Below are 22,938 nucleotides of genomic sequence, written 5' to 3'. Positions count from 1 at the left end.
CATATACGTTGAGCAGCTCCAAGACGTCTCCAAGCAGAAATTGTTAATTCAGGCAGCTCTCTCTATCCTAATAGTGAAGCATGTAGGTCAAGACAACCCCGTAAAATATCTCATTGCTAGTATTTGAAGCAGTGTTTGTAGGTAATGTGAAGCATTTTGCAAATATCAGATATTGAAGAACTTTCCAGCCACCCCTTTCCATTCATTACCACAATCGAGGTCCCTTTTAAAAGAATTCCTCTTGACCACATCTGGCCACATGGGGGAGAATGGACTGCACAAAATCTTAGTTTTATAGTTTTTCGGTGGACCATGTAATGCAAAACCTGAAAGTATTGCCTTTACGCAACATATCATAGCACTGTTCCATGTTATCACCCCTGAGTCCGAATCCTAAAAGAAGTCCTGACAGACCAAGGCACTGTGTTCATTATATGGAAAGCTGTATTAGGACACCTGACTAAGCTAGAGACACACAATTGTATAAGATGTCTTTGGATGCATTCCATTTTCACTTTACTTGAACTAGCAGATCAAAACATGTTCCAGCACAAAGATATTTACATGGGTTGGAATGGAAGACCAACCCTAATGGAAATCCTTAGGATAAATTGGAACTCACCCCAAGGTCTGCACCCCAGGCCTCCTCACCTCACCTACCTCAGTTCCAAACTTTACTAACACCCATGTGGCTAAATGAGCATAAATCTCCACACAATCAAGTGGAACATCTTCCCAGGAGAGTGGATATTATTATACAGCGAATAGGAAGTGAATGTTGAATGGAATATTCATGGAATATGCATGGAACCGGAACAAGTGGCTTATTCGTTGTTATTTGCAGTATGAAAGGTCCTACATCCTAAGAAAAAACTGCACACATTGGAGAATTTGGTGGAGGTGGGAAAAGGCCAATCCAGAATTTATAACAGGGGCGCTTGACTATATGATTTTGCACTGGGAGATGAAGTGCAAAGTGAACTCGCCAGGAGGCAAGAGCAAATTGATGAAGTTGTGGTAGTTAATTATAAGGTCAGGCAAGTGGAGATGGGGTGCAACAGATTTACCAATTCAGTTTTTTTTAAACCATGTTGAGAGGTGGTCCAAATGCCTTTGATAATAGTTGTTCTGGAGTTAGAGGAGCTGGGACCAGCTGGGTCAATTGTGGAGACCACCTTTATCACACAAGTAGAATTTTCAATGCCTTCCAATGACAAACAGCTTGCCTTAATTTACCAAATGATTTGATCAAGGAAAACTGGCAGTTCCTCTTCACTCAATCCCTTGGAATGCCCTTGTCCACTCCTGTATGGGTTACATCAATTTGTGACACTTTCTTTAATGTCGTTCAGAGCCCCAGTGACTGATGGTCAGAATCCTCAGTTCAGAATACACTCCTGTGGCTCCATCATATGAATTTTCAAGGTTTTCATTTTCAAGAGGCCTGGGGAATCACTCATCATCAATGGAGTGAAACATGTGCATGCAGTTCTGAAATTAACCTCAAGGGGTGCACTCATAAGAATTTGGAGGTCAGTTTTTTCTGTGTTGTTTTTTTTTTTTTTTCGTCTCAGTTGACTGTGTGATATAAAGAGATGCTGAGCTTTCACAGAGCTCCAGATTCACGAAGATGCTCACCAGCTGACATCAACCAAGTGCAAGCTGATTTTAATTGACTATGACACAGAAATTATCGGGTTTTAATAGCTTCATCAGTATTCGCAGTTCATGTTTTAGGCCTCTGGGTTTATTAGAGAAGTGACAGCACATCAGATTTGAAATCTGCTTATTTAGCTCAACAATCTCCTATCCTATTGGCATAAAAATATATATACTTGCATTGTGTATTAATTTGCTTAAACCCTGACAAGAGGGCAACCCTTGCTGCACAAATCTGATTACAGAAGTCAGACAAAGTGTGATCATAAAAAAATTATACAAAGTGTATCCTGCTGGATTACAGTTAAGAGGACTAATTTCTAGAGCCAGCCATGGTATCAGAAGTTGAGACATTGCTGACCAGACCAGGTCAGGATCAGACCAATATGGTAATGAGAAAGTTGAAAGCTAAGTGAAAGCTAATTCACTCCAGAATCTTTCCTGCTCCTCCATCTCACAGCCAACTTGTGGAGCATAGGCACTGATGACATTTATCATCATCCCTTCAACTTCCACCTTCACGATCATCACCCTATCAGAAACTCTCTTCACCTCCACTACACTCTTACTGTACTCTTCCTTCAGAATCACCCCTACACCATTCACCATTTCTCTTTCCATCCACACCATGATAAAACAGTTTAAATCCACCTCCAATGTTCCTGGCCTTACTCCCTTTCCACTTGGTCTCCTGAACACACAGCATATCTACCTTTCTCCTCTCTATTATATCAGCTACCTCTCTCCCTTTACCCATCATAGTACCAACATTTAAAGTACCAACCCGAACCTCTACTCTCCTGCACTGCTCCTTTCCCTGCCGTCTCTGTAGACGTCTTCCTCCTCTCCTTCTCCTCCTTCGGCTAACAGTAGCCCAATTTCCACCGGTACCCTAATTTCTAGAGCCAGCCATGGTATCAGAAGTTGAGACATTGATGACCAGACCAGGTCAGAATCAGACCAAAATGGTAATGAAAAAGTTTTTTTCTCTTCTGCAAAGGTAATACATGACCTGAGGATATATAAATTTCTATTTTGGATACTTGGAAATTTGGGCAAATTTGACCCTTGAAAATGTTTGCTCTTGCGTACAGTTAAGCATGAGTTAAAACCCGCAGCCACTGTTGAGTCTTTGAGCAATTCCTAAACCCTGAGGTGCTCAACCCACTTGAACAGAACTTCTCGGTGCAGACCAAAGTTTCACACTCCAGCAAAGTCCCTTTTTGCTTTTCATTATTCTGCATCTATCCTGCGAAGCAATTTTCACAATGTAAGCTAATCTCAAACGAGCTCAATTTAATTACCGTGGCATCGTCTCTGATTAGAACGAAGCCTTCGTGTGCTGCTGAACCCCTCAGTCCTGCATTTTCACACCAACAGACTGTGAAATAATTATTTTTTCATGTCCAGTGGCCATCTGAGTGGCAAATTAGGATTATTGATTATGGACAAGCACTTATAAGTTGCAGTCGTGCATCTCCATGAGAGATCGGAGTAATTATCATATCATTCCTGGCATTGTATGGTGACCTTTACAATACAGTCTCTGTGAAAAGATCCGGTGTAATATCCACTATCCTCTCGTCTGCTTAAGCAGCAGCTTTCAAATGGTACTGATGCCTGACTGTTGTTGTAAAAAGGAAATGGTAGCTCAGTGGATAATATGTCAGACTTCTACTCGGAAGGTCAGGGGCTCAAATCCCAGCACCAACAATTGGCCACTGCTGGGCCCTCGAGCAAGGCACTTAACTCTCAATTGCTCAGCTGTATAACTGAGAACACCGTAAGCTGCAGTGCCAAATGCCGATAAAATTTAAATGTTTACATTATCAGTTATGAAATCTGTTCAAACTACATGGACAAATCACAATGAACAAATTGTGTATCAATGATTTTTATGTATGTATTTAATGATTATAAAAAAAATAAAACGTTCTTTCGGCTTCTCCCATTAGGGGTTGCCACAGCAGATCATCCATATTTTGCTGGATCCAGAATCTGCAAATTGCAGAGAGTGAGTGACAGCTGGAACCAAAACTACTACCACAGAATTTTGCAATTCTCTCTGGGATATGTCTAGTTGGTCAGGGGTTTATTCTACAGCAAGATAATGACCTAATACCTACCTTAAGGCTGTGTCAGAACTACAGTAAAATTCTTTCGTCACATGGATATTTCAGGATATTCCATCAGCCATTATGCAGCACACCTGGAACAGGGTAAGATAAGGTCCTTGCTCAAGGGCCCAACAATGGCAGCTTGGGAGTGCTGCTACTTGAACCCCTGACCTTCTGAACAGTAACCTAGAGCCTTAACCATTGAGCTTCCACTTCCCTATCATTGAACTGTCTCCAGACTTAAACCCCATCAAACTACTTTAGGATGACCAAGATGAAGCAAAGCAAAGTAGACTTCAACATATTTGTGGGAAGTTCTGCAACAGTGTTGGGAAAAACCTTACAATATTTGATTTTGGTCTTAGAAAGAATGTCACGAGTGTGTTCACAGGTTGTATCTGCATAAATGTTGGTTAATTTAATAAGTCAAAAATGTTTATTATATATTGTTTAACAAAACGATTTCATGATTACTTTTTAAGTCCAATTGTTTATTTGTTCTATGCTTTCATTTCAGAGTACATTGTGTATGTGTGTGTGTGTGTTACTTTATTGTCATTGTTAGTTTGTAATCTCCCCATTGTATGCCTACACGATGAACATGGCATGGTGTGCAAGTATAAATAATCGGTTTCCTTATAGTAGATTACAGACTGATTAGCTTTGGAGCCCAGTGATAATGCACTTTATGATTAACTCCCATACACACATACAAACACACACACACACACACACACACACACACACACACACACACACACACACACATCCAATTGCTTGAAACGCACAATCAGGAGCGTGGGTGCTCAGTGTGCGTTAGCTCTAAATCTGTACTACATTGTAAGTGCACTTTCTGGCCTCCTGTAATATTGATACACACTTACATTTTACATTGTAAAAATCACCCTACTCCAGAGCGACTTACAAAAGTGATTCTTCTTCTTCTTCTTCTTCTTCTTTTTTCGGCTGCTCCCATTAGGGGTCGCCACAGCGGATCATCTGTCTCCATACCACCCTGTCCTCTACATCTGCCTCTTTCACACCAACTACCTGCATGTCTTCCTTAACCACATCCATGAACCTCCTTCTTGGCCTTCCTCTTTTCCTCCTACCTGGTGGCTCCATCCTCAGCATTCTTTTACCAATATAATTCATGTCCCTCCTCTGCACATGTCCAAACCATCTCAATCTCGCCTCCCTCACCTTGTCACCAAAACATCCTACATGCGCTGTCCCTCTAATAAACTCATTTTTAATCTTATCCATCCTTGTCACTCCCAATGAAAACCTCAACATCTTCAGCTCTGCTACCTCCAGCTCCACCGCCTGTCTTTTACTCAATGCCACTGTCTCTAATCCATACAACATTGCAGGTCTCACCACAGACCTATAAACTTTCCCTTTCATTTTTGCAGATACCCTACTATCACAAATCACTCCTGTCACTCTTCTCCACCCACTCCACCCTGCATGCACTCTTTTCTTCACTTCTCTAACACACTCTCCATTACTTTGCACTGTTGACCCCAGGTACCTGAATTCCTCCACCTTCTCCAGCTCTTCTCCCTGCAACCGCACAACTCCACTGCCCTCCCTCTCATTCACACACATGTATTCTGTCTTACTCCTACTGAGTTTCTTTCCCCTTCTCTCCAGCGCATATCTCCACCTCTCCAGGCTCTTCTCAACCTGCTCCCTACTCTCACAACAAATCACAATATCATCCGCAAACATCATAGTCCAGGGAGACTCCTGTCTGACCTCACCCGTCAACCTGTCCATCACCACTGCAAACAGGAAAGGGCTCAGGGCCGATCCTTGATGCAGTCCAACCTTCACCCTGAACCAGTCTGTCGTTCCTACTGCACACTTCACTGCCGTCACACTGTCCTCATACATGTCCTGCACCACCCTCACATACTTCTCTGACACACCTGACTTCCTCATACAATACCACAACTCCTCTCTCGGCACCCTGTCGTACGCTTTCTCTAAATCCACAAATACACAATGCAATTTCTTCTGTCCTTCTCTAAACTTCTCCATCAACATTCTCAAAGCAAATAAGGCATCTGTGGTGCTCTTCCTCGGCATGAAACCATACTGTTGCTGACAGATGGTCACCTCTTCTCTCAGCCTGGCTTCCACTACTCTTTCCCATAACTTCATGGTGTGACTGATCAACTTAATTCCCCTGTAGTTACTGCAAGACTGCACATCTCCTTTATGCTTAAAGATCGGTACCAGCACACTTCTTCAACATTTCTCAGGCATCTTCTTACCTTCCAAAATCCTGTTAAACAATCTGGTCAAAAACTCCACTGCCATCTCTCCTAAACATCTCCATGCTTCTACTGGTATGTCATCTGATCCAACCGACTTTCCACTCTTCATCCTCTTAATCGCTGCTCTCACTTCCTCCTTACTAATCCTATTTACTTCCTGCTTCACCAACTCCACATCATCCAACCTTCTCTCTCTCTGATTTTCCTCATTCATCAGCTGCTCAAAATACTCCCTCCACCTTCTCAACACACTCTTCTCACTAGTCAACACATTTCCCTCTCCATCCTTTACTGCTCAAACTTGCAGTACATCCTTCCCAGCTCGGTCCCTCTGCCTGGCCAACCGGTACAAATCCTTTTCTCCTTCCTTAGTGTCCAACCTCTCATACAGCTTCTCATATGCCTTTTCCTTGGCTTTCGCCACATCCCTCTTAACCTGCTGCCGCATCTCCTTGTACTCCTGCCTACTTTTCTCATCACTCTGTCTATCCCACTTCTGTTTTGCTAACCTCTTTCTCCTTATGCTCTCCTGCACTTCCTCATTCCACCACCACGTCTCCTTGTCTTGCTTTCTATTTCCAGATGTTACACCGAATGCTTTTCTAACTGCCTCCCTCATCACTCCTGCAGTAGTTGCCCAATCATCCAACAACCTCCTTAACACCACTGAGCCTCTGTCTGACCTCTTCCCTGAACCTTACACTACACTCTTCCTCCTTCAGTTTCCACCATCTTATTCTTCTTTCAGTCTTCACTCTCCTCCTCTTCTTCTTCGCCTCCAAAACCATCCTACAGACCAGTATCCGATGCTGTCTAGCTACACTGTCCCCTGCCAACACCTTACAGTCTCCAATCTCAGGTTGCATCTCCTGCATAGCACATAGTCCACCTGTGTGCACCTTCCTCCACTCTTATATGTCACCCTATGATCCTCCTTCTTCTTAAAATAAGTGTTCACCGCTGCCATTTCAATCCTTTTAGCAAAATCAACCACAATCTGCCCTTCCACATTCCTCTCCTTAAAACCATGCCTACCCATCACCTCTGTTCCCTTCACCTACATGCCCATTAAAGTCTGCCCCAAACACCAATCATTATTTCCTAGGTACACTATCTACCACTTCATCTAATTCACTCCAGAATCTTTCCTTCTCCTCCATCTCACAGCCAACTTGTGGAGCATAGGCACTGATGACATTTATCATCATCCCTTCAACTTCCACCTTCACGATCATCACCCTATCAGAAACTCTCTTCACCTCCACTACACTCTTACTGTACTCTTCCTTCAGAATCACCCCTACTTCATTCACCATTTCTCTTTCCATCCACACCATGATAAAACAGTTTAAATCCACCTCCAATGTTCCTGGCCTTACTCCCTTTCCACTTGGTCTCCTGAACACACAGCATATCTACCTTTCTCCTCTCTATCATATCAGCTACCTCTCTCCCTTTACCCGTCATAGTACCAACATTTAAAGTACCAACCTGAACCTCCACTCTCCTGCACTGCTCCTTTCCCTGCCGTCTCTGTAGATGTCTTCCTCCTCTCCTTCTCCTCCTTCGGCCAACAGTAGCCCAATTTTCACCAATACCCTGTCGGCTAATGATACCTGTGGCGGTCGTTGTTAACCGGGGCTCGACCGATCCGGTATGAAATACAAAAGTGATTAGAAGTCTTTATCAATAAGTACATACTGGTCCTTTATTAGGACACAGATAAAGAATACCATCAGCAGAATACTCTATCAGAATACCATCACCAATGCCAATTCAAAATAAAGTCATTGTGAATTTGATGGCTGCCACAAATCTCAAAAAAGGTTGGGATGTTTACCATTGTGTAGCATCACATGTTCTGTCCGCATATTTCAAGGGAACTTAGGAGACCAGTTGCTGAAGTTTTGATTAAGGAATGTTGCCCCATATGCTCAACCTTTCTGGGTGTCCTTTGTTGTCTTTTTGTTTCATGATGTGCCAAATGTTTTCAAACTAGGGTCTAGACTGCAGGCAGGCCAGTTCAGCAACAGACTCTTAGTCTACAAATCCATACTATTGTAATAAATGGAGTATGCAGTTAGCATTGTCTTGTTCAAATATACAAGGTCTTCCATGAAAAAGACATTTTTTTGGATGGAATCATTTGTTGCTATAAAACCTGTATATACTGTTCAGCATTGATGGAGCCTTTCCAAAGATGTAAGTTGCTCATTCCACAGCCACTAATGCAAACCCATACCATCAGAGATGTGGTTTTATGTAACTGAGCACTGATAACAAGCCAGATAGTCCCTCTCCTCTTTAGTCCAGAGGACATGGTGTCCATCGTTTCCAAAAAGAAATAAAAATTCCGATTTGTCTGACCACAGAACGGTTTTCCACTTTGTCTCAGTACATATAAAATGAGCTCTGGCCCAGAGTGGATGGATGGATAACCTGCATTTGTTCACAGGCAATAATCTCTGGAGGTGTTAATGAACCTATCTAGTGATTTCCAATACATAATCATGGCTGTTTTAAAAGCATTGCCACCTGAGGGCCCAAAGATCACAGCCATCCAATACTGATTTTCACCCATGTCTCTTGTGCACAGATTTTTTCTGTTTTTTAAACTTTTGCTATATTATGTACTGTGCATGATGATATCTTTAACCGTTTCTGATTATGTGTTGAGGAACATAATTCTGAAATTGTTCCGCAATTTGTCTTTCACAGATTGGTGAAGTGTTGCCCATCTAAGACACACTATTTATACCCAATCATCTTACTGGCCTGTTGACAATTAACTTTATTAGTTGCAAACTGTTTCTTTTTCCAAACTTTTGTTGCAGCCAATAATTTTTTTCTTAATATGGTGTATTTCCTCAGTTGAAATATTTGATATGCTTTCTATGTTCTATTGTAAATAAAATATGGATTTATAAAATGTGCTAATCATTGCGTTCTGGTTCTAATTTACATTTAACACAGCATTCTAACTTTTTTGGAATTGGGGTTGTATATCTGTTATCAAATCAATATCTTCTCACAGCCATTGAGGAATGAAAAACAGCTATTAAATCCACACAAATATATTCAAATTAGTGCAGATTGCTATAGATGTGGTAGCATCAGCACCTGTTGTTAGGTGATCAGCCACTTTTTAGGGGGCCCTGGAGTGGCCAAATCAGAATCTGACTAGCTTAAGCTACATCTTCAAGCAACATGGAGTTTATGCTAAAAAAAAAAAGCCCACAGGTGCTGACTCTAATCCTTTCTTTTAGAGTCAGCAACCGAAAGTTTCTTTTGACCCCGGCAAAACGTAATGTGACGGCTGAAATCTGTTTGGATAGAAACTCCAATGCAAACAGACAAAACAATGGCAAGTCTGTGATTATGTTGCCTTTCTGACCCACCACAGCATCTTATAGTATAATGATTTTCTGCTGCTAGGCAATGCTCAGCTTAGCAATTATTAATAAATAAAACATTAATAAATAACTCACAGCAGGTGAGAACTGTTTTTATTTATGCAATGTCCAGAAATTGGTTTTCTCAACAATAATCAAACTCTTTTGAATCAACATTCAGCATCACCCAGATGAAGATTTTAATTTTTGAGTGAGCCAGTGGTGACTGTGGCAAGGAAAAACTCCCTGAGACTTCATGAGGAAGAAACTTTGAGAAGAACCAGACTCCAAAGGAAACCCATCCTCATCTGGATGCAACCGAATGTCCATTCATTACAACTCGATAATTTTTGAGGTGTATTGTTCAGTGATGGGTGCTTAAATGCAGAACTATTCATGCAACCTGTGGTCCTGGGCCATTGTATTAGACTGTTGATATTGTTATGGACAGCCATTTTCAGCCAAAAAAAGCTGTTTTGAAATTAGATGAATGACCAAAAGATGAAGAAAGTGTGTCTTCCTACACAGTAAACTCCTTTATCCCAATAAATTCAACTGGACTTATTACCAGGCATATTTTATTTTATGTTCATTTCTTGTTACTTTAAAAATGTATAGACTGATATTTCAAAAGACAGTCATGTCATGTGAGAAATGGAATTGTTTAACTTTTTATTTTTATTCTTTTCAGGACAATAGTATTTAAATCAATACTGTTCCTTTTTTGGCAAACATTTGGCTCCAATTTGTGAACATAGCAATTATAATGCTACCATGGTATCTCAGTGAATAAGATGTTTAACTGTTGATCGGAATGGTCATTGGTTAAAATCCAAGCACCACCAACCTGCCACTGCTGGGTTTTTAAACAAGGCCCCCCTCAATTGTTCAACTGTATAACTGAGGTAACTGTCCCTCTTTTTGGATAAGGGCATATTCCATATGCCATAAATGTTAATGTACTGCCTTTTATTTATATGTCTGGCCTGTGAAAGGTTCTGCATTCCGAGATGAGTTAGGCGGAAGCCATTTGTCATTTAATTTGTCATTTAACCCAAAAAAATGTTTTTGGGTTGTTGTTTTTTTAGCATAGTTGAAGACACAAATTATCTTGAAGACAGAATTTTGATGGATAAATTCATGTATTAACAGGTTGAGCTGTAAAAGTATTAGAGAAGTGCTTGTTCAGCTTATCCTTATAAAAAAAACATGGCACAATTTTTTATGATATAAGCCCCAGCACTACCCAGTTTACACTGTTAAAACCTTGAGCAAGGCCTTTAACCCTCTTTGCTTCAGGGGTGCTGTACCATAGTTGACCCAGTAGGTCAGCTCAGTGGATAAGATTTTGGACTTCTGCTCAGAAGTCATGAGTTCAAATCCCAACACCATCAAGCCACCACTGCTGGGCCCTTGAGCAAGGCCCTTAACCCCCCTCGATTTCTCATCTGTGTAACTGAGATAAATGTAAGTCAGTCTGGATAAGGGCACCTGCTAAATACCGTGAATGTAAATGAACCTCGTCTCTGACCCCCAACTTCCTAATAAGATAGGATATGTTAAGTAAGATTTTGTGGAACAGGGCATACAAATGTTACAATTTCAGTATACAGTATGTCTTGGCTTTTTCAAGATGCAACTGGAAGAACATGATAATAAAAAAGTGCTGGATCACATGCTACTGCATATTAGTACTGCAGTAAACCAGTCACTGATGTCAGAATTACACAGATCAGGACCACTTACAGATAAAGTGATTAACACTGATTATCTCTTTATTATGATACCTGTTAGTGGGTGGGATATATAAGGTAGCAAAGTAATATTTTGTTCTCAAAATTGATGTGTTAGAAGCAGGAAAAAAGGCAAGTGTAAGGATTTAAGCAAGTTAGACAAGGGTGCACTTGGGGAGGGAAGGCTGGAACGTATGGTCTGATCTATAGAGTTCCTGTAGCTCAAACTGCTGAAAAAGTTAATGCTAGTTCTGATAGAAAAGTGTCAAAATACACAGTGCATCGCAGTTTGTTGTGTATGGGGCTGCATAGCCACAGACCAGCCAGGGTGCCATGCCCATCATAATGGTATGCCTGATCAATGTATAATGCAGCAACATATTCCCAATATACTGCATTCCTATTGGATTAAATTCTACATTTTCATCATATTAATCTTAATATTTGTTATGTTATCCTTTTTTGTTTGAAATATATTACGTTTGACAGCAAAAAGCCTTCCTCGTTCTGGACTTTCTAAATCTGGATTGTTTTCGAAGGGCTTGGATAAAGACACTCCTATTAAGAAAAATCTAGAAAGAAGGAAAAACACCCTTAGGATTCCCATAATCTTGAATTGGCTACTAGCTGCATAACTCAACTCTGAATACATGTAATTTTCTCCACATGAATGTTGGTGCAACATTTGCATATAAGTCGCAACTTGGCCCATTATGCGGTCATATGCTAAAATCTTATGATCTTTACTTTATAGAATTTGTTTCTAGTTGTCTTCCTCAGGAGCTAAGCTTGAATCATCCTATAGTTTATTGCTGCCTCTCTGGGCATGGTAGTGGGTTTGTAGTTCTGCAGTACAGCCTGGAAATCAGTTTCAACAAAACAATCACATTCTACAAATACAGTGATTAGCAGCAATGTTTACCCTTCTCCTATTGATACTTATTACATTCTCATAAAAAACACAATGTGTTTTTCAGCTTGGCCATCAAAGCGTTCCTCTTCAGAGATGGGTTCCTATTGGCAAGTCCGACATCTTGTTTGTCTCTTTATATTTATTAAAGCACCAATACAAAAAAGCCATCTTAAATTAGCATAGCAGTCCGAGCAACATGGGGTCCCAAGCTTTCTTCGATAAATCATTTCTTCCACGTCTACAATCATTTATACAATCTTCTCCCCCTCTCCAACCCCTTACCCCTCCACCACCAACCTTTAGTTACATTCTTCATGGTTCTTATTTCATTCAGTATTCTAAAATTCCCTAAAGAGTTCAGGTGAGAACAGGGTCACCTCAGGGCTGTGGTGTAATCAGGGCGAGGGCTGGCTGTTGGCCTCCAGCAGCTCCAGGAAGAGTTTGTGCATGGGCACTCGGCCGTCCTGCTTGACGCTGCAGAAGTATTGCACGGCCTTGGCCGAGATCTGCCGCAGGAGAGGGAGGGTCATGATCAGTTTGCCCGCCCTCCTTGGGTCGTTGCCATGGTGACTGCGTTCGTAGTCCTGCAGCGCCTCGTGCACACAGTCCTGCAAGCCCTGGACTGCGTCAATGTCCTCAATATGCATAGAGTCTGAAACAAAAAAAACAGTTGGCTTAATTACTTTGAAGCTGCACAAATATGACTGCAAACAATCATAGTAAATATTTTTGCTAGCTTAATTAAACCATTGTAACATGCAGCATAGGTAAAGCTAGCATTAACAAACCTCCAAATTGTCTTTTTCTTTCTCCTTCTCACTATTTGCTTATGTATCTATCTATCTATCTATCTATCTATCTATCTATCTATCTATTTATCTATCTGTCTGTCTGTCTGTCTGTCTAAGCTGTTTAACCCAATGTATATCTGTCTGTCTTTCTAGCTAGCTAGCCAAAGCTATTTTAACATGCAGCACAGTTAAAGCTAGCAACAAACCTTCCTATCTATCTATCTATCCATCCATCCATCCATCCATCCATCCATCCGTTTAGCAAATATTTTTGCTAACTAAACTAACCCATTTTAACATGTTGTTTATTTAAAGCTAGCATAAACATTACAAACAGCTAACATTTGCATACATTTTTTTATTTTGCTACATGCTTTAGAGAACGTATGTTGTTTTTATGTTGGTTCTGTTTTAATTTGTGTTCTTTCTCCACCCCTGTCTTGTTATCGGTCTCCCTGTCTGACTTCTCTGTTATTTACCAAGGCTTATTTCATTCTCAGGTCATGTTTCATGTCTCATTTTTTTTTTAACTAGGTTTGTTTCTTGTCACATCTTTGTTTTGCCCTTGTTTTGTTGTTTGTCACCAGACCGTCACCTGTTTTATGTTTTTTTTAGTTAGCCTGCCTGGTTATATAAATAATTCCCCTGCACTTGCAACTTCACACTCGTGCATTCTGTGCACTACATTTCTTACCCATTTGTCTCACTTTTTGTTATGGTGTAATAGATATTTGAGTGTTTTAATTGTACTTGTTGGCCACATGGCAACAAGGCACCCCCTGCCCTGTATGCACCCACTAACTAGGTGTATAAAATGAATTGAATTTAATTGGTTTTAGTTTTCTGCACCATTTTGAGAACCTCGAAAGATTGTGTGTGGAAAAAGATTTCCTCAAACCACCACATGAACAACCAGGCCAACATCAACACAGTCATCTTGACCTCCATCTGCACCATGTTACAGAGGTGGAAAGTAACGTGTTATAGTTTTTTGTGTACTGCTTTTTAAAGTAGTCTTTAGCATCTCTAATGTTAGTTCTACTCAAGTATGTTTTTTGTTCCGAGTATTGTACTTAACTTCATTTTCAATTATATACGTTACAGAGTAAAACAATAAATCATTAAAAATAATGCAAGATGTCAATGTGTACGCTCAGTTGTATCAATCAGGTTTACCACTGTTCCTTCTTTGGAGCACTTTTGATAGACAGTGACCGCTGCAGACCAGGAACAGCCCACAAGAGCTGCAGTTTTGGAGATGCTCTGACTCAGTCGTCTACACAATTCTACTCCTCATCAAACTCGCTTAAATCCTTATGTCCATTTTTCCTGCTTCTAACACATCAACTTCGAGGACAAAATGTTTGCTACCTAATATATCCCACTCGCTAACAGGTGCCATGATGAGAAATAATCCATCTTATTCACTTCACCTGCCAGTGGTCATAATGTTATGCCTGATCGGTGTATATTCTGCTGCTGCAACATGATTGGCTGATTGGATAATTACTACAATTTTCTCTCCAGGGGCATGATGGGTATAGAGTAAATTTGTACCCGAGTTAGTGAGTGCAATGGCCTTGAGTGTGACGAATTCCTCTCTCTCCAGGCCCATGGCTCTGTACTTCCTGACAAGCTGCAGGATGGCGCCGTGGAGCTCGAGCAAGCCAGTTTGTTTGGCCTGCTCGGCATCCATCACATAGTCCTCAGCGAACACCAGGCAGTCCTGGGCGTCCAGGGAACGGAAGACCACACGCAAGATCAGGATCTCCATCCATGCGCTCTGCAGGAGACGCATCTGGTCTGGCAAGGAGAGACTAGAGAAACCTGGCCGAAGGGACAAGGACGGGAAGGGAAAAGAATTGAGACATGGGCACTGTTTCATTTAACAATAATTAAGTGTGTGTGGTTGATAATTTAAAGTACACAGTCTGCTGTGGTGATGTCCTAGCAAACGAGTATGCGACAAAACTAGCATAATAATACACACACATTTATGGTAGTAAGCATAATTAGAGACAAATTAGGTGGAGATTAAGTGTGTCAGATGTTGACTGCAAACCTTACTTAAACAACAAGCAAAGCTTGATGCCTAAAAGGAATATGCTGATCTGTACAACACACACACACACATACACACACACACACACACACATTCTCACCCATACACCTGGTTTAGGGGGACTTTGTTTTGTAAGCATTACATTATAGGAGAGTGTCAACATAAAAACAGGTGCCAGCCCATTGTTTTTGTGTATTCGAGTGTGTGTGTGTGTGTGCGCAAGTGTGTGGGGTTATTTCTGTTGTGAGTGTGTGTCATGTTATTTATCGCTGATCGGGCAGATAGCATTAAAGAACAAACACCCATGTCCACTCAACAAAATACAAAGCCTTTGTGTGTGTGTGTGTGTGTGTGTGTGTGTGTGTGTGTTTGTGTGTGTATGCCTGGTAGGTGTTTGGCCCAGCCGATGTTGAGCACCAGCTCACGGTCAGCGAGATCGCACAGTGTAGTCAAAGCTTTGATGTCATCGTCAGGGAGGGCGGGGTCATGCATAGCGTACACCTTATCTGGCTCCGCCCCCAAAAGGTGAGACACCACCTTGTTCTCAGCTATGTAGGATTCTGAAACACACATACACACAGAGTTAAGTGTATAGTTGTGTAATTATGTGAGGGTGTTTGTTTGCGTGTGTGTGTGTATGTGTGTGTGTGTGTGTGTGTGTGTGTTTAGTACCTGGTTGGGTTCTCTTGTGCATTTGTGGTAACTGCATGTCGAGGTAAGAGTTACTGTCTGATTCCATGGTGCGCTTGTATTTCTGACGACCTCCTCGCACTCTGTCCAGTCGCACACCTACACACACACACACACACACACACACACACACACATTTATTAGAATGCAGCAGAAAAAAAACACATCGAGGGTATTGCAAAAAGCAATACAGCATAACGCAATCTTGAATTGTGTGTGTGTGTGTGTGTGTGTGTTTCTGTGAGTACTAAGAATGCAAATCGCTGTGTCTATTCATACAGTATGTGTGTAAATGTTAAAGCAGCAGCCTTTGACAGCTATTCAGTGTGTGTGTGTGTGTGTGTGTGTGTGTGTGTGTGTGTGTGTGTGTGCGCGTGTGTATGAATGAATTTATGGCTCCTCAGTTTGTGTGTGTGGTTCATCAGTTGTGTTTGTATGTACTTATAATTGTGTGTATGTCCATGTTCTTGATGTATGTAAAGTAACAGCCTTTGACAGCTATTCCATCTGTGTGGTTCCTCACGTGTGTGTGCTTGCGTGCGTGTGTGCGCGTGTGTGTGTGTGTGAGAAAGTGCTGGAGTGAAAGATGCATTATGTTTAAAATCAGGTGTGAGATTAATTGGATTTCATTATGACTATCGATCTGCGGTGTCTCCTTTAATTACTCTGTGATGATTGTCTCGGGTTTTATACTTACGATCCCTCCATCCTCTCTCTCTCTCTCTCTCTCTCTCTCTCTCTCTCTATACATCTCTATATCTATATATCTATCTGTCTTTCTTTGTATGTCTCTCTCTCTTGCTTTCTCCATCTGCCTGTACATATATCCTACTCTCTGTCTCTTCCTTTGTTCATTTCTCTCACTCTATCTCTCTTTTCTTTTTCTCTCTCAATCTCTCTATTTCTTCAACAGTTTTTTTTCTCTTTTGCTCTGTGTATTTGCTTTTCTCTGTCTCTATGTGTGCCAATTCCTGTATATATCTTTCTTTTGTCCACCTACTTCACTCTTCACCTAACTGTCTGTCAGTCTCTCTCTCTCTCTCTCTCTCTCTCTCTCTCTCTACACACACACACATATATATATATATACAATTTTCTTTTTATACCTTTCTATCTATGTCTCTTTTTCTTTCTCTTTTTTGGGGGTTGATCTGTCTTTTTGTATCTGTCTGTTATTTGTCTCTGATAGACTAGGGTAGAAGGCGGGGCCTAAAGGAAGGAGGTGTAGCTGACATGTAGAGGGTGTGGCCTACAAAATGTGGCGTAAATGTAAAAGGTGGTCTATATAAATCACCTTCTACATTAAGGCCACACCTTCTAAAAGGTGTGGCCTTAATGTAGTAGGTGATTTATATAGATGTGGCCTACAGGTCAAATGTGTGGCTTAAAGGTAGAAAGTGTGGCCTACAGGTGGAAAGTGTGAGGTAGGAGGTGTGGTTTATATATATAGGAGGTGTGGCCTACTGGTAAAAAGTTTTGCCTAAATGTGGAAGGTGTTGCCTAAAGGTAAGAATTAACATTGTGGTAAAACATTGTATAAATTTTTTCTTTTTTTTCAAGCACACACAAGCGTACACATACTGACCCTCTCGCAGCATGCCCACAGAGATGCACTTGGTGAAGCGACATGCCTGGCAGGATTTCCTCCTCCTCTTAGTAATCTCACATTCGCTGCTCGCCGGACACGTGTATTCAATACTGCCTAAAGAGAGAGAGAAATAAACGAAGAAAAAGAATGAACTTCGGCATCGAAAATCTTAGTTAAATTACGTCAATTGGATTGTCAGGTTCCGGACCTTGAATAGTGCGTTTGAAGAAGGCTTTGCAGGCTTCGCACGATGCTACACCGTAATGAAACCCGGAGGCGACGTCGCCGCACACCAGACACGAGCGCTTGGGCCCCGAGTTCCCTTCGCACTCACTCTTCACCTGCAGCACAGAAACCGAATCTGGGCTCGGCCCTGCCCCCGACCTATGATACAAAACTGGCGAGGCCACGCCCATACGCTCGCCCTTCGTCACGGAGCCGTAGCTATCCGACGATGATCCTTCGGGACTGTGCTGCATCAGGGAGGCGGGGCTCGTGGGCTCAGCCTTGATGAAGGCAGGGCAATAACCACCAACGGGCATCATATCCAGGAAGCTATAGAGGAAAAACAGACGAGGGGGAAAAAGAACGAAAAAGTGTGAAAGGGTGTTTGGGGAGGGGGGTCATTTTGCAGGCTTTCGGAAAGCTTTGGAAAATAAACATTTCCACTGCGTCAGCTTGAAAATTCCACTCACAGAATAATTCCCACTTTCCCACGTCTGGATTCCACTAATGTTTATAGTACACACACACTATTATCAGACCGTACCTGTTAATACCTGTCCATTAGCATTCAACCAAGCAAGCGGCACCACCCCCATCTTACCTCCCACCCACTCACACACACACACACACACACACACACACACACACACACACACACACACACACTTTTGGAAGACTGCCAGTAACGTGAGGCTGAAGCTGATTTGGCGTTTCTGTGGGAACTAACCGATTAAACCTGACTGACCTGGACAGGCAATCCCATAAGTCTCTTTTCACTGCACACATATTACATACACACACACACACACAAACATACCCATGCACTATGCAATCAAATAAAAGTTACACACTGTAATTGGAACGGGTATGTTAATGTTAATGGAACATTTCGAAAAGTTTTCCTTCTTCCACGTTTTAAATGCGACACCAGTGTTCTGCATTGCTGGGAAACTGTTACCAAGGTAACATCATGCCGTATCATGGAAATGCCTTTAGGACGTATACCATGACAGGTGACAGCTACGACTTAAGCTACCGTTATCTAATCGGATCTCCATCTAATATCATTAACGTCTCAGGGTGTTTCACGCAAACACTTTTCGAACGTAGTCCGGGAAACCACGAGGTGGTATCAAAACGTTTCGAGACTGGTTCTATTTACAAGAAAGTACTTTATTTATAAAGTTTACACACTATCGCCTTCAAAATATGCAGCAATACAGCCCTCCCAGGGCTCCTGACGACTTCCAGGAATGTGTCCCGGAATTCGTCTTCTCAAAGTGTGTCAAGCACCTTCTGCGATTCTCGCTGAATCGACAAAAAAAAACAGTGACCTTTGTGCCGGATTTTTATATTAATATTCAAAAACAAAGTAAAGTCCGTAGGAGCCGAATCTGGCAAGTATGGTGAGTGCACGGGAAGCGAGATCATGTGGATTGTTGTCCGACGATCTTTATACACAAGTTGCCGAATGGTTTCGACGTTTTCGGGGGTTGAGCTCGTCGAAGGTCTTCCTGATCGCTTGTCATCTCAATGTCATGTTCTTCAGCACTTGAAGCCCGCCTGCCGCTCAAAACAACTCGTCAAATGTCTCTGTGGCAGAATTGGACGGATTTCACGTTTGTTCTTTGTTCTAACTTGCTGTCCATGATGAACTTGCAGAAGTGGTGTTAGCGCCGTTAGTCTCGAAACGTTTTGATACCACCTCATATAAGTGACTCTTCCTTCTCCTAACCTTCACCTGTGCGAGCGTGCCAGATTTGCGGCGCGTTATCAGCCACCCGGACGCTCAAAAAGCGTCTTTAATGTACGCCGCCTTTCCGCTAAACCTTTCCTCCTATCTTTTGTTCTCGTTCCTCGGGTACTGTGTAAACCCTGTGTGAAGTTTGTTGCGTCTGTAGGGTAATGTATGTTTGCTGTTCGGCTGATAAGACTGGAACTGTGTCCTACAATGACTCCGGTGTTCTTTAGACAACGTAGGTTTTTCTTCGAAAGTCTTCACAGAAAAACGTTCTAATGAAACACCCAGAAAGACCAAAGGGGCCACTGATGCTTTTCCTAGAAAAGCAGGGGCGAAGGCAATCTAGAGAGCCAGCTCGGCTATTGCTACCGGCTTTGCTACCTAGCATGTACACCTTGCACCTTGAATTGCTTCTCACTGCAAAAATTCTACCCAGCTTTCCTCAAATACCCTTTAGACATCTTTCTCCTGATTTGCTGTGGTTCATTCTGCCTCGTATTTTCCTCGTATTTTCAATAAAATTAATAAATGAATAAAAGCCAGGAGAACACATGTAAAGCAGCGTACTGCTAATCTGCCCTGCGTGAAAAACATGGCAGCGCCCAGATTTGAAGTTTCGCCGACGTCTTCTGCTTATTTGCATCAAACCATCCAAGTTCGAAAAGGTGCGCGATGGATCTGTAGTCCCCGGACCTATCGGCTAGAGGTGGGAATACACCCTGGATGAGACGATGATTCACACCCTAGGAGTAATTTAGCATAGCGGAAGCTACCGAATATGTTTTGAGACTCAGGACTCAGAAGCTAAAGATAGTTTTTCCTGACACAAAGCTACTATAAGGAGCGCCAAAGTTACTTATAGCTACGGTTTGGCCTCTGCACACAACAATACATGCAACGTACAAGTAAGCTGGAGCAATTTTTATCAACCAAATCATTTCTTATCCACTTTGAATTTTAGGCCATGCCCCCTTACAGTATGTGTTAAATACATGGGGTTTTTTTTATGCTTTTTGTTAACCATTTTTTGTATACAATCACTTTACACACAATATGACATTCTTATTTTTCACTTACACATCCTGTGGGAACAAAAAACAAAACTGCAAAAAAAAACCCACCCACAAAATTTAGTTTGTTCGTTTCTGCAACCAATAAATGATGGTCGTAGATTGGTCTACCGGACAATCTTTAGATAGCTTGTATACCTTTGAACATTCCATATTTTCGGAACAAAAAATAAACAGAGGTTATGACACAAGAACATATTTTTTGCAACACGGAAAATTTTCATCTCTTCCGAAAGACACTATGGCTCAGTTTTATTTTTTGTCCGTTTGTGTGGACACCAGTAATGTGTCAGAAAAGACATCTATCCATCTATCTATCTGTCTGTCTGTCTGTCTGTCTGTCTGTCTGTTATACAATTATTTCATCCATACATTCAGCATGCACCTGAGCAGAAAGAGTGCTGTGATTCAAACCATCAGGATCAGTGTGTGTGTGTGTGTGTGTGTGTGTGTGTGTGTGTGTGTGTGTTCCATTAACACACCCTGTAAATGTGACAAAAAAGTAATTAATCTTGAACAGGAAGTAGATTTATACTAAAGGATGAGCAAAGTGATCAGAATGTGTGTGTGTGTGTGTGTGTGTGTGTGTGTGGTTGAATAGAGTTGATTGAATGAATGTATGTCAAAATGATATGTTTCAATTAAAAGATAAATAATAAATATTAGTATGAAAGAAAGAACAATGAAGTCACTTACTCGCGCTGATAGAGATCCACTAGATCCATGAGGAAACACAAGCTGTGGTCATAATCTATTTACAAAATAAGATATTTTACAATCTCAAAGATCTATTTTTCTACTCCGAACTTCTCAGAGATATGTTGAGCTCCTTCTTGCGATCCGCCAGGAGAGAAGAGTAAATCTCAGCTAAAAAGCTCCAGCGCTCCAGGGCAACGCGACCTGTCCGCGTGTGTACATATTCATGAGCTCTTTTGCATACGCCCGCCCCTCGAGCTAATAGGATGGCGAGGATATGCATAAGGGGCGGGGTTCATAAGAGAAAGGGAAAAGTGCGAAATGAAGGAAAGAGATCAATAGGAATGTAATACAAGCTTGGAAGAAGATAGAGATTTCATGAGCACGTTTTTCTAATAAATTATAATAATAAATAATAATAATAATAATAATAATAAAACATTATTTGTACGGCAGCTTTTATCCAACAATCGTTTTTCAAAACAAACAAAAAAAGAAAAATAGACATATCATTTATACGTTTATAATAATAATAATAATAATAATAATAATAATAATAATAATAATAATAATAATAATAATAATAACACGTTCTTTCAAATACGTCAAAAATTGTTCGGAAAATGTGTTTATAATAATAATAATAATAATAATAATAATAATAATAAACATGTTTTGTACAGCAGCTTTCATACAACTCGATAAAAAAAGAAAAATGTATCATTTGCAAATATATAATAATATGATTAATAATAAACATTATTATTATTATTATTATTATTATTTAAATATTATTATTTTATATTATTATTGTTATTGTTGTTATTTTATAAAAAATATAATAACAATAATAATAATAATAATAATAATAACAATAACAACAATAAAAATACTAGAAGTGAACAAAGAAGAAGAAGAGAAAAAATGCCAAATATATATTTGAAAAGGCATGTAAAAAATTTTATCATATTCATATTTTTTGTTGCATTTTTTCTACCGTTTGTTATCTGTATAAATGTGTACATTATATCCATAAGTCATCATTTTAAATAATAAATAAATTGCATAATTTTCTGTTGTTTGAGAAAATCTCCGTTTAGTATTGTATGCCTGCACCCGAGTCAGCAGTTCTTTTTATTGCAATGTTCGAGAGTTGATTGTTGAAGTTCAGACAATATTATATATATACAGTGAGGAAAATAAGTATTTGAACACCCTGCTATTTTGCAAGTTCTCCCACTTAGAAATCATGGAGGGGTCTGAAATTGTCATCGTAGGTGCATGTCCACTGTGAGAGACATAATCTAAAAAAAAAAATCCAGAAATCACAATATATGATTTTTAAACTATTTATATGTATGATACAGCTGCAAATAAGTATTTAAACACCTGTTTATTAGCTAGAATTCTGATCCTCAAAGACCTGTTAGTCTGCCTTTAAAAGGTCCACCTCCACTACATTTATTATCCTAAATTAGATGCACCTGTTTGAGGTCGTTAGCTGCATAAATACACCTGTCCACCCCATACAATCAGTAAGAATCCAACTACTAACATGGCCAAGACCAAAGAGCTGTCCAAAGACACTAGAGACAAAAAATGTACACCTACACAAGGCTGGAAAGCGCTACGGGGAAATTGCCAAGCAGCTTGGTGAAAAAAGGTCCACTGTTGGAACAATCATTAGAAAATGGAAGAAGCTAAACATGACTGTCAATCTCCATCGGACTGGGGCTCCATGCAAGATCTCACCTCGTGGGGTCTCAATGATCCTAAGGAAGGTGAGAAATCAGCCCAGAACTACACGGAAGGAACCGGTCAATGACCTGAAAAGAGCTGGGACCACCGTTTCCAAGGTTACTGTTGGTAATACACTAAGACGTCATGGTTTGAAATCATGCATGGCACGGAAGGTTCCCCTGCTTAAACCAGCACATGTCCAGGCACGTCTCAAGTTTGCCAATGACCATTTGGAT

At 40.8% G+C, this 22,938-nt stretch overlaps 2 protein-coding genes across 3 annotated transcripts in view; one reads left to right on the top strand and one right to left on the bottom strand.

Moving 5' to 3' along the window:
* Positions 1-22,938, top strand: part of LOC310722610 (uncharacterized protein) — a 676,055-nt gene that overhangs the window by 630,711 nt on the left and 22,406 nt on the right. The window lies entirely within an intron of this gene.
* esrrgb (estrogen-related receptor gamma b) lies at positions 10,112-21,148 on the bottom strand. Its single transcript, XM_083535201.1, has 7 exons — positions 20,963-21,148; positions 17,439-17,785; positions 17,228-17,344; positions 15,625-15,741; positions 15,336-15,512; positions 14,448-14,717; positions 10,112-12,751 (listed from the first exon to the last, which is right to left on the bottom strand). The coding sequence occupies exons 1-7, from the start codon at positions 20,989-20,991 to the stop codon at positions 12,495-12,497; spliced, it is 1,314 nt and encodes a 437-aa protein (XP_083391327.1). The 5' UTR covers positions 20,992-21,148; the 3' UTR covers positions 10,112-12,494.

Source organism: Silurus aristotelis (assembly GCF_946808225.1).
Source record: "Silurus aristotelis genome assembly, chromosome: 29".
Taxonomy (NCBI): domain Eukaryota; kingdom Metazoa; phylum Chordata; class Actinopteri; order Siluriformes; family Siluridae; genus Silurus; species Silurus aristotelis.
This window is presented reverse-complemented; position numbering and strand designations above follow the sequence as displayed.

Bases quoted from the DNA above. Each gene is read 5' to 3' on its own strand.
- esrrgb (XM_083535201.1), bottom strand. From the start codon at position 20,991: ATGGATCTAGTGGATCTCTATCAGCGCGA. The intron at 17,786-20,962 runs GTAAGTGACTTC...TTTCCTCTATAG, and splicing joins GTGGATCTCTATCAGCGCGA to CTTCCTGGATATGATGCCCG. The intron at 14,718-15,335 runs GCATACACACAC...CCCTTCGGCCAG, and splicing joins CTGGGCCAAACACCTACCAG to GTTTCTCTAGTCTCTCCTTG.